Source organism: Cynocephalus volans, chromosome 4, assembly GCF_027409185.1.
Source record: "Cynocephalus volans isolate mCynVol1 chromosome 4, mCynVol1.pri, whole genome shotgun sequence".
NCBI lineage: Eukaryota > Metazoa > Chordata > Mammalia > Dermoptera > Cynocephalidae > Cynocephalus > Cynocephalus volans.
The window spans coordinates 19177558-19189871 of record NC_084463.1 but is presented as its reverse complement, the minus strand read 5'-3'; the positions used below and the strand labels follow the sequence as shown (position 1 = coordinate 19189871).

General features: G+C 46.9%; 1 protein-coding gene across 2 annotated transcripts in view; it reads right to left on the bottom strand.

The window, feature by feature from the left end:
• GRAMD1B (GRAM domain containing 1B) overlaps positions 1–11388 on the bottom strand; it is a 159251-nt gene extending 147863 nt beyond the window's left edge. For both annotated transcript variants that reach the window (XM_063092741.1, XM_063092742.1), the window contains exon 1: positions 10683–11388. In XM_063092741.1, coding sequence (XP_062948811.1) covers positions 10683–11056 — 374 coding nt within the window. In that variant the 5' untranslated portion in view covers positions 11057–11388. The remainder of the gene's footprint in view (positions 1–10682) is intronic.
• Positions 11389–12314: the final 926 nt, after the last annotated feature.

The following is a 12314-nucleotide window of genomic DNA, read 5'->3' as shown; positions in this document are numbered from 1 at the left end:
CTAGATCAAGGCAGACTGTCCTGAGGGGTCAGTCTGGCATTACTGACATGCTTGGGGGCAGGAGGATAAGGCAAGTGGCACAAATACCTGACAGGGCTCTTCCCCCCACTTTGGGGAAGTTTCTCATACTGACAGCTCCTCCAGAAATAGTGCTTCAGAAATTTATTTTTTCCTTATTTCACAGACTTCCTGTTACCACATAAAATATGAATATATGAATAAATATATATGAATATATAAAACACAGTTTGTCTTTTTCCCTCGGGGTTCCTGTCACAGAGTTCCTAAAACCCTTAGAAATTTCCTGAGTGATTGGAGTGTCTTTTGTTCTCTTTAATGGGCCCCTATGATAACACCTGAGCTTATGCTAATGAAGTGCGGGGCCCCTGGATAGTCTCAGGATGGAGCCAGTCGCCAGAAAGACCAAGTGATCAGAGAGTTAGAGAGTTGGAACGTTCAGCCCCATTCACCAACCTTCCGGAAAGGAGAGGGGCTGGTGGGGGCTGGAGATCAAGATCTGCAAAGACATTTTTCTCAGAAATGGAAAAAACTATTCAGACATTTATATGGAACAATAAAAGACCACGAATAGCCAAAGCAATGCTCAGCAAAAAAAAATAAAGCTGGAGGCATAACACTACCTGACTTTAAGCTATACTACAAAGCTATAATAACCAAAACAGTATGGTACTGGCATAAAAACAGACACACTGACCAATGGAATAGAATAGAGAATCCAGAAATCAACCCACACACTTACTGTCAGCTGATCTTTGACAAAGGCACCAAGCCTATTCACTGGGGAAGGGACTGCCTCTTCAGCAAGTGGTGCTGGGATAACTGGATATCGATATGCAGGAGAATGAAACTAGATCCATACCTCTCACCGTATACTAAAATCAACTCAAAATGGATTAAGGATTTAAATATACACCCTGAAACAATAAAACTTCTTAAAGAAAACATAGGAGAAACACTTCAGGAAATAGGACTGGGCACAGACTTCATGAATACAACCCCAAAAGCACGGGCAACCAAAGGAAAAATAAACAAATGGGATTATATCAAACTAAAAAGCTTCTGCACAGCAAAAGAAACAATTAAAAGAGTTAAAAGACAACCAACAGAGTGGGAGAAAATATTTGCAAAATATACATCTGACAAAGGATTAATATCCAGAATATATAAGGAACTCAAACAACTTTACAAGAAGAAAACAAGCAACCCAATTAAAAAATGGGCAAAAGAGCTAAGTAGGCATTTCTCTAAGGAAGATATCCAAATGGCCAACAGACATATGAAAAAATGCTCAACATCACTCAGCATCCGGGAAATGCAAATCAAAACCACATTGAGATACCATCTAACCCCAGTTAGGATGGCTAAAATCCAAAAGACTATGAACGATAAATGCTGGCGAGGCTGCGGAGAAAAAGGAACTCTCATACATTGTTGGTGGGACTGCAAAATGGTGCAGCCTCTATGGAAAATGGTATGGAGGTTCCTTAAACAATTGCAAATAGATCTACCATACGACCCAGCCATCCCACTGTTGGGAATATACCCAGAGGAATGGAAATCATCAAGTCGAAGGTATACCTGTTCCCCAATGTTCATCGCAGCACTCTTTACAATAGCCAAGAGTTGGAACCAGCCCAAATGTCCATCATCAGATGAGTGGATACGGAAAATGTGGTACATCTACACAATGGAATACTACTCAGCTATAAAAACGAATGAAATACTGCCATTTGCAACAACATGGATGGACCTTGAGAGAATTATATTAAGTGAAACAAGTCAGGCACAGAAAGAGAAATACCACATGTTCTCACTTATTGGAGGGAGCTAAAAATTAATATATAAATTCACACACACACATACACACACACACACACAAACCGGGGGTGGGGGGGGAAGAAGATATAACAACCACAATTATTTGAAGTTGATACAACAAGCAAACAGAAAGGACATTGTTGGGGGGGAGGGGGGGAGGGAGAAGGGAGGGAGGTTTTGGTGATGGGGAGCAATAATCAGCTACAATGTATATCGACAAAATAAAATTTAAAAAAAAATAAAAAAATAAAATAAAAAAAAATAAAATAAAAAATAAATAAAAATAAAGAGAAAAAAAAAAAAAAAAAAAGATCTGTAAAAACTCTTTGAAAACAGGATTTGCTGAACATCTGGGTTGCTGAAGTCTTGGGGGTTCTGGGAGGGTAGTACATCCAGACAGGGCATGGGAGACAAATGCCCCACCCCATATCTTGCCCCATGGACCTCTTCATCTGGCTGTGCATCTGTGTTCCTTATAGTAGCCTTTATAATAAATCAGTAAACATAAGTTAAGTGTTTCCCTTAGTTCTGTGAGCCGTCCTAGCAAATTAACTGAACCCAAGAAGGAGGTCAGGACTCCTGGCTTGTAGCCAGTCAGTCAGAACTATGGGTGGCCTGGACTTGCAAATGGAATCTGAAAGGAGGGCAATCTTGTGGAGCTGAGCCCTCAACCTGTGGGATCTGACACTACCTCTAGGTAGATGGCATCATAATGGAATTGAATTGAATTATAAGATACCTAGTTGGTGTCCTCTGGAGAATTGTCTGGTGTGTGGGGAAAACCCCAAACACATCTGGTCACAGAAACATTTTGTGGTGAGTGTATAAGTAGAGAAAAAACAGTTCTTTCCTTCAGACGTTCCTGTCCTCACCTATAAACCAACGTTCTCCCTTACTTTCTAAGGGTACAAGGTACAGAAGAGCTGATGAAAGAGAAAAGAAGTACCCCAATTAAAAAGAAAATCTGAATGAGAACAAATACCAGGAGAGAATACACTCCAAACAGGCCATCAGTGGTTAGGTTTGCATCGTAAAATTATGAACTATTTTCCTCTTTCCTACCATCCAAAATTTTACAGCTACTTAGTTGTTTTATTACACACACAACATTCACTGACTTTTATAGTGTAAAAAATGATTTCTTTTAAGACAACACTCTATGAGATCCTTAGACAGGAAGTTAGATAAAAATAAGAACGGGAGGGCCGACCCCGTGGCTCACTCGGGAGAGTGTGGCACTGGGAGTGCAGCAGCGCTCTCGCCGCGGGTTCGGATCCTATATAGGGATGGCCGGTTCGCTGATTGGCTGAGCGCGGTCACAAAAAAGGACAAGACAAAAAAAAAAAAGAACGGGAGAAGGGAAAACTGGTTATTTGCAAATGGCACAAACCAGTTCCTTGAGCAAACATACACCATCTGCAGAAGCGACCACAGGAGACAAAGACAATTCCAGGCAGGGAGCCCTCCCCACCTTGGGCGCCATTTGATTAGACCAATGAATTCCCACCAGCTAGCGTGCCAATCAATCTCTTTAACCAATATGACAGAGATTACCTTCAGAGCTCAACCAATGACCAAATGGCATGAATCCAGCTAAGAGGACTTAAAACCCAGGAATGAAACTGTCGGTGCTCTTGAACGCTCTTCTCTTGCTCGAGCCTGCTCCATTTTCTCCGGAGTGCATTCTTCTCTTTGCTAAATAGAACTTTTACTTTTCATTTCTGGCGTGTCTCATCCAATTCTTTGTTTGAGGCACCGAGAACCCAGATGTAGCCAGCGGGACTTGGAATTTTCCCATAACAGAGAGTCTCAAAAATGTCACTAAACTAACCATTCACTGTCTTTTCGTATTTTCTTAATGGCGGGGCCAATATCACAAGGGTTCCCACACTCACTGGACCCCACAGTTGCAAAGGAGAGGGGAATACCAAGTGAGTTACCAATCGTTTTTACAGTCCTCTCGCTCAGCCACATCATTTCCTGGCTAAACTTGCCAACCAGAAACAGCAAGACTAAAAACCTGTGGTCAGATTGTGAAAGTAAGAGGCACCAGGCTGGGAACAGGCTTTACCACAGCAATGGGTCAGAGGCCTGAGTTCCAGCCCGTAACGTGACGTGCGTGGTCACCTCATTTCTTTATCTCACCTACAGATCAGGACTGATCAACCAGAGTCTCAGCCAAGTCACAGCATGTACAAAGAATGCAGAAAAAAGGACCTCACACATCTGACCAAACAAAACAAAACAAAAAAGCCCCACAGTTTTCTTTATCCCTGTCCTCTCCACCACTAGGTCTTAGCTAAGTCACAGCCACATTTCCCTAGTGATGATTTTGAACTATATTATCTGAATCAAAAATTCAGACATATGATCTGAAAACAGAGGAGAATATTTGAAGGCAGGACTATCTTTGGGAGTGTCATGTGGCTGCCTACAGTGGCATGGAGGGTGCAGGCCACTGACACTCTTCACTAGCTTGAAGCATCTCCTTCTGCCTCCCTTCCTCCACCTGAAAGCCCACGTTGGATTTTCTGCATCCTGACAGAAACTTTCCCATCTCCTCTGAGAAGGAAGCTTCCTCCAGGCTTTAAAGTCATGGGCTAAGAGCTCATAGATCCCCCCCAGGTCAATTAAAAGCTGTGTCCTCCTTCACACCAGGCACAACAGCCCTTTGGCAAGTCACAACTTGATTTTGGGCTACAGAGAATAGAATCCCAAGAGTTTGGTAAAGACCCAGGGAAAGCCCTTAGATTTCATGAAGCTCCTGTGCACACGGCAACCCAGCAACCACCCCCGGGCTCTCCAGACCAGCCCTGGCTCCAGATCTGAACACCTGCTTCAGGGCCAGCAGCTCACCCACTGGAGTCAGGAAGGAAATTCCTCACTGGCAGCTCAGCCATTCAGACGCCTTAAAGAAAACTTCTGGAGTTACCCGAGAAGCAGTTATCAATGACCAGCATAGCAACTATAGGATATACAGTACCTGGGAGAAACTAACCAAGTAGGCAGAATCATCACCTGTTAATCTGCCCCATGTTCATCCCAGTTCTTGTGTGACGTAGTTGGCCGCCTCTAAGTGCAAAACCACCATGGAAACTCTCAAAATACCAACTCCCACAGAGGAACCCGGCCAATGTGAATCAGTCCCCAAGACTCCATCTCCACTGTCTCGGTTTCCACAAATTGTTTTAATCTGGAAACCACATCTACAGGAAAAGGCTGCCTGCTTCTCATGGAGCAGTCCACCTAGACCATCAGCATCGTCCTCACACAACTGTGCTTCCCACCACCCCCATAATGTCCCCTCAGGGGCTTTCCATCCTCCTGACTGCCTTCCTACCTTCCTTCAGAACCTCCTAAAGGCCACCTGCTTTCAGGCTCTGGGGAGCTATTACAGTGGAGTTGTGAAGAGCTCAGGTTTTGGAATCTGAGGAACATGGTTCAAATCTCAGCCACGCTTCTGTTTGACCAGGAGACCATTAATCTCTGAACTTGGGGTTCTCAGCTGTAACCGCTCCCCCACCAGCCCCCCCCCGCCCCCACGTAAGGATTAAATGTCATAATGTATTTAAGGCGCTTAGCAGAAAATTCGGCACAAAGTATGACACAGTCCCCGCCCTAAAGGAATTATGGGTCTGGTAGAGATTTTTGCTACTTAACCCTATCCAGCACTGATTACTTAATCTGCTGACAAATCCCAGGTCTGTTTTGCATTTGTGTGTTGCTTTGTATTAAGGACGTAAGTTTTCTTTCTCCCACACTCCCCGTGCTTTGCATACGTGGCAGGGTACACGCAGAGAGGGGAGCTACACAAATAGTGCCCGGTTGATGGGTAGAACATTCAGATACACAAAAACACCCTGCTCCCCTGAAAATAAGCTGACACTCAAAGCAAATCACCCTCCAAAGGTCAGAGGAAGGGGATGGAGAATGGAGATATAAATACCAATGATGTATATTCATTACCTGTAAACTGCACGACAGCTAGACTGGCACCAGAGAAATAACCTAGCTTACCAGGATGGGCAGAATCAGGGAGAGGTGCTACTGGCGGTCAGATGTGGAGTCAAGCCGAAACCCTGAGGGGCTCCAGGTTGAAAATACTCTCTAGCACCAGCCTGCTAGATTGTGAGTAACCATGACAGGGTATGTATGTTATACAGAACAAGGGACACAACAGCCAAGAGAAAGATTGTGGTACAAAAGGTCTGATAACAAGATGCCATCCTGGAAGATATGGCTTCGTCCCATTTCTGACTTTTCACCAGAATGCAGCAGATCAGAGAGGGGTCTGATCCTCAGTTTGGGTTTTGAACAATCACCACAACCAGTTTTGGCCAAGGGACTTAGGAAGACATGTGATACTAACTCTAAGAGCTAGCCACTCAACTTCAGACAGCATTCCCTGAGCTCCGAGGGCAACACGGCCAGCAAGAGAACTGTGCTACCTTATGTTACTCAGTAGTTAAAACAACGATTCCCAGTTAGACAGCTGGCAGGACAGTGCAAGGCTTCAGGCCTCCATCTCACACACTTCTTTCAGTTACACAGAACAGCAGGAATTAATACCCTCAAAAACCACTCTGAACATGTCTTTCCCAGGTTCCAGAACCTACCATAGCTCACCATTGAGCTGAATGCTCTTCATATGTAAACTACTCTGTATACAGGATCTCAACACATTTTTGATGACTGACTGATTAACTGGAATTCAAATGCTCGGGCATCAATCACAATCTGGCAGCCCATCAGCTCATCACCCCCATGTTTCCACATTCCTTATCAAAACACACTTGGTCATCCATCCCCATCTGCTTTCACCATTAGGCATTAGCCAACACACCGAACTGCTTTCACCATTAGGCATTTGTCCCCTTCAAAACTCAGCTCTCCACAGAAAGTAGATTAGTGTTTGCCTAGGGCTGAAGGGATAGAGGGTGCTAGCTACAGGTTTCTTTGAGAGATGATGAAAATGTTCTAAAATTAACTGCGGTGATGGTTGCACAACTCTGTGAATATACTAAAAACCATTGAATTATACACTTTAAATAGGTGAACTGTACGGTATGTGAAATATATCACAATAAAGCTGTTTTAAAAAAAAAAAAACTCAGCTCTGGACACATCTCCTCCAGGAAATTTTCCCTGACTCACGAATAAGGAGAATACCATTTCAAACAAAAAAAAAAGAGCATCATGTATTCATTCGTTATTAATTTATCCATCAATGAACAGCTGTGGATCACCACGAGAGGCCAGGTACAGTGTCAGGCAGTGAAGCCATGAAGATGGATGAGATTACACTGGGAGCATTCCAGTGCTGTACTTCTGGGTCCCTGGATCCCCAAACCATGCTACCTTTATCATTTTCTCTTCTTTCTTTCTAGGGTTCAAGGAAAAGAAAGGGTCTCCTGATCCTCTTTATATTTTCAACTTTGTACAGTTAAAATCCACAAGCTATGGCCCTCTCAGCCCCCTACCTTCTATCACATCAGACTGAATTCCATGGCAAGCCTGAAAGGTGCCTTTTTCTATTGCAGAGAGGTAGATTTGGGGTGAGGAATGTGCCAAGGACAGATGCCGTGCTGGGCCTGGCACGCTAATCCCCCGTAAGCCAAGCCAGAGTAGAGCCATTTTCCAATCATTGTTTCCAAATCATGTAATGTGTGAGGAGTCGCAGGTGCTGTTCCTGGACACCTGACTACGTAACCTCCTACTCTAAAGCACACATCCACTCCACGTGAGACTTCCAGAATGACAATAAGCCTTCACCCACGAAGCAGGAGGAAGTTTACAAAATATTTGCATATGTATTTTTCTTGAGGCCTTTCATTAACCCACTGATATCTCCTTCCACAGATGCAGAAGCTAAAGCTCATGGAGGGAAAGTGAGGTGTCCAACGTTCTATAACTAATCAATAATAAACTTACACATAAACCTAGGTCTTCTGACTTTAAATACAATGTTCCTTGTGCTCTATCGCCTCTAAATGCCAGTTCCTTCTCAGGCAGTCTTAATGGGTATCTACAAGTATCTATGCTTCTTTTCTTTCCAAAAAGACTTCCATCTCCAAGGTCTAAAAACGATGAGCTTTTGTTTTAGACAGAGTCAGGATAGATTCCAACAGGAGGCAGTATAACAGTGGTGAAAAGTAATGATTTGAGTCAGACAAATTTGAGTTTGAATCCAGTCTGACTTTTTCTACATGTATCCATATGACGATACTTCAGAAAGTTCACAGGGCTGACCAGGTAGCTCATTTGGTTAGAGCAGTGTTGTAACACCAAGGTCAAGGGTTCAGTTTCCCGTGCTCGCCAGCCACCAAAAAAAAAAAAAGAAAAATCCCCCCAAAACAAAAAAACAAATCATGGAAAAATAGAATTAAAAGATAATAGAAATCTTTCCATGAACTTTTTAAGGACCCCTCATATATTATTCTAATCCAACAAGACACCATTTAAAAGAACTGCCTTAAACTAAACCTAGGAGGTGAAAAATCTCTCCTGTTTTAAGGATATGTTCCCCACTCTAACAAAAATGCAGATTACTCCACACTCTCAGACAGCTCTCACAACCAGGAGCACCTTCCTTAAATATCATCAAATCCACCCCCACCCCCACCCTAGCCAGCAATGCAAGAGTCTTTTCCCCATATTTTGTGCTCGGTATACATGGCAGAATCTAAAAGTCAAAACGGGGTCTCTTCAGGGTTTCTCACATTTGAGGGGAAAGCTGGCCAATCGTGACAAACTATTTTAGTTCAATATTAGTTCCCATCGAGCTTGCCACAGACGAGGAAGGCGCAAAGCGTGGAGGTAAAGGGAGGTGTCCAGGTTTCCACAGCTAATCAATAATAAACTTACACGTAAACCTAGGTTTTGTGACTTTAAGTCCAATGTTTCGTGACCAACTATTATAGTTCAAGATTAGCTCCTCCCAGGGCGGGCCCGTGGCTCACTCGGGAGAGTGCGGTGCTGATAACACCAAGGCCCCGGGTTCGGATCCCATATAGGGATGGCCGGTTCGCTCACTGGCTGAGCGTGGTGCTGACAACACCAATTCAAGGGTTAAGATCCCCTTACTGGTCATCTTTAAAAAAAAAAAAAAAAGATTAGCTCCTCCCAAGCCTGCCCATTTGCCTCTACTCTGTGGAAAAGAGCAGGATGAAACTCCAGAACAGAAAAGAACTGTCATCTACACAGTCCACAAAAAGCCCCAGAACAAAGCTCTGCATCTGCATCTGCAGGGAGAAGTATGTCTAGTCACTGCAAACAGAAAAGAGAATCGCTGGAAGACTCAGACCTTGTTTCTTCTGCCTTTGCCCTATAGTTCCCCTTACCTGGTCTTATGCACCTGAACTCATACTTTTCCTGCTATTTTCTACTACCTGTTTGTATTTGCCCTGGTTTGAGCCTCTTCCTCTACTTCTCCAGGGTTCTCTCTTTCCTTGTATAATCAGTAGCACATGGGTCTTCCAATGGCGCCATCCTCTCCATGCGAGTGAAACTCACCTGTCTTAATTTCTCCCACCCTCCTGCACTTCCATATCCCCTTGCTCTGCCCAGCCCTCCTCCCCACACCCTCCTCAACATCGCCCCCATTAGCTGGTACCAGACTGAGCTCACAAGAACACTCAATAAATACTTGTTGGATTGAAATTAATAAATTGAACCGAGACTGGGAGAAGTCCTGGGAAAGGTATGACTGAGTTGCCACACACAAGAGCACAAACCACAGCTTAGGGATAGGGCCCTAGAGTCTACAAGTGAAGGGGGGGGCTGGCCGGTTAGGTCAGGTCTTACAGTGTGGTGCTGATAACCCCAAGGGTTCATCCCTCTACTGGCCAGCCACCGAAAGAAATAAAAAATGAATAAAAGTAAGTAGGTACATGGTTAGCTCAGTTGGTTAGAGCACAGCCTTGTAACACCAAAGTCAAGGGTTCGGTTCCCAGTACCAGCCAGCTGCCAAAACAAACAAACAAACAAACAAGTGGGTAGGGTGCATGGTGTCAATGAGACAGTGTGGATGCCCCCCTCCATCAGAGCTTGGCTATAACACAACTAACTCCTTGAAGCGCCACTCCGGACCAACGTCGTGTGGAACTGCTCTCTGGTTTTCTACACCAATTCTCCCCGTGGGGGAAGCTCAGAGCTCCCCACTGCTCGGATGCCCACATTTACCTAGGTAAAACAGCAGCTGGCACAAACGACGACAGTGGTGTAGACCAGGCCAAGATGTTAAAGACACTGAGGCAATAGGAAATGTGAGTCAGTCAACGTGAATACTCCATCTCTACCCATGTGGGCCAGTTAAGGCAACCTGGTGCGGCCAAGCATAGAATAAGACAAATTGAAATGGAGTTCAGAAATCTAAGTGTAAGTGAGGGAGCCACTTAACCTCTCTCTCTTGCCTTCTGCTCCCTCCATCTGTAAAATGGGAATCATAGTAGCACCTACCTCAGAAAGTTTGTGTGAGGATGAAGTTTGGCGATACAAGGTGAAGCGTTCAACACAGTGGCCGCACGTGGTAAGTGGCTTAATAAATACTGGCTGTTATTATTTTTATTATTCATTTGGCAGTGAGCGTCAAAGGAGATGGGATGCTGCGTGAAGCCTCAGGTCAACGTGCCATACAATATGAGGCCCCTACCCTGGGCTGGGGACGTAGGTAACAAGCTTGGACGTTAAAGTACCACTAACCCTGGTGCCAGGCGCAGCGCCTGAAGCCAGTACTGCGAAGGTTCCTTCTCTCCCTCCGGAGGTTTCCGCCAGGATGCCCCGGAGCCCGAGACTGCCCCGGGGAGGGGCGGGAGGGCAGGGACAGGGACGGAACGGGGACGTACCTGCTTTCGCTGCACTCCTTCCGCTCCCTCACCCTCAGCCACTTGCGGAGGAGGAAGCGTTTTCGGCGCGGGGAAGCGCTGGGTGTGGAGCAGTTGGACCATGGGGTGTCCTCGTCGCTGGAGGGCGTAATCTCGATGGATGGCAGCTGCAGGAACTCCTTGCCGGGGGCCAAGACGCCGGGCAGGTCCCGGGCCAGCCCGGCCTCCAGGCTCTGCTCCTGCACGTTCTTCATCCGGCGCATCTTAAAGCGCCGGCGGCGGAGCGTGGGGGTCGACGAGCTGGACCAGACCGGGCTGCCCTGGGGCGCGCCCTGCGGCTCGGGCACCTGCAGGGCGGGCAGCTGCAGGTTCTCCATCATGTTGGCCGCCGGCATGGGGGCCGTCGCCTCCGCGCTCCGTCTGCGCCCTCCGCCAGCAGCCTCGCTCGCGTCCCCTGCTCGCCGCTCCCCACCTCTCTCACGGGGGGAAACGCTCGCCGTTCGAGCTGCCAGAAGAGCGAGTTCCTTTTCCTGGAGCGCCGCGAGGAGGGGACGCGAGGGGACGCGGCGCGGCGCGCGGCCGCCAGGAGTCTGAACTTTTCGGAGCGCGCGTCCTGCCTCCGTCCGCCGCCTGCGAGGCGACCCGGGCGCGGCGGGAGCCGCCTGCCAGCCACCCGGCGACCCTCCTGGGGCTCCCCTCTCGCGCCCGCTTGTTTTTCTTCCGCTGTCCTCCCTTGCTCGCTCGCGTCTTTGCCTTAGCGGAACTCGGCAGCCCGGGCCCCAGGGGGCAGCGCAGCAAACTCTCAGCGGTTTGCGTTCGGCAGACCGGGTTGGGGAGCCGGCTTGGCGCTGCAGGGAGGTAGAGAGCAGGAGGAAGAGGCAGTGGAAGGAGGAGAGGGAGAGAGAGAGAGAGAGGAAGCGAGACACTGGATAAAAACAAAAAAGGAGGAGGAGGAGCAGGGGGCGGGGGTTGGGGGGTGCCTATCCTGAAAGGAAACGCACAGGCAGCAACAGCTAGTGTAACTGTACACGGAATTCCTTGGGGAGGGACTCGACCTCCGAGTAGAGGCTGCTCCAATCAGCCTAATGAAAGAGGATCACAAGCCAAACTTTCTCAGAGCAACGATTGGCCAGGCAGCTTTCATTAGTCAACTCCCTGGTTTTTCTTTGGGGGGCAGGGTGGGATCAATGGATTCAACACTGATTCACGGTTCGGGAGCCACCCAAGACACAAGGTTGAGGGAAAACTAGGGGACTGTTCAGCTGGATCTCTTCTCCTAAGAAAGGGGCTCCCTTCGAATTATTTGGGGTCTGGGAATAGTCAGAGAGAAAGCAAGGTTCTTGTAGGCTGCTTCCAAAATGACAAGCTGGGAAGAGACGACAGCTCTCCTGTGGCATGGAGGACACCAGACATGACATACCAAAGAAGGACAGACAACAGTATCTGTGACACAGGACACACAGGACCAGGAAGGAAGAGGGACTGAAACTTGTACATCCTGAGTGATCCTGCCAATTCTACAGCCTTCTTCCAAGCAAAGAATGAAATGGGAGGAGGGTGGGCACCCGCAAGGCAATGCAGCTAGTGTACCCACTTTACATTCCTGGGGGCTGATTCAATTCTACTTCAGCAAGCCAGGGACATGGACTGGGT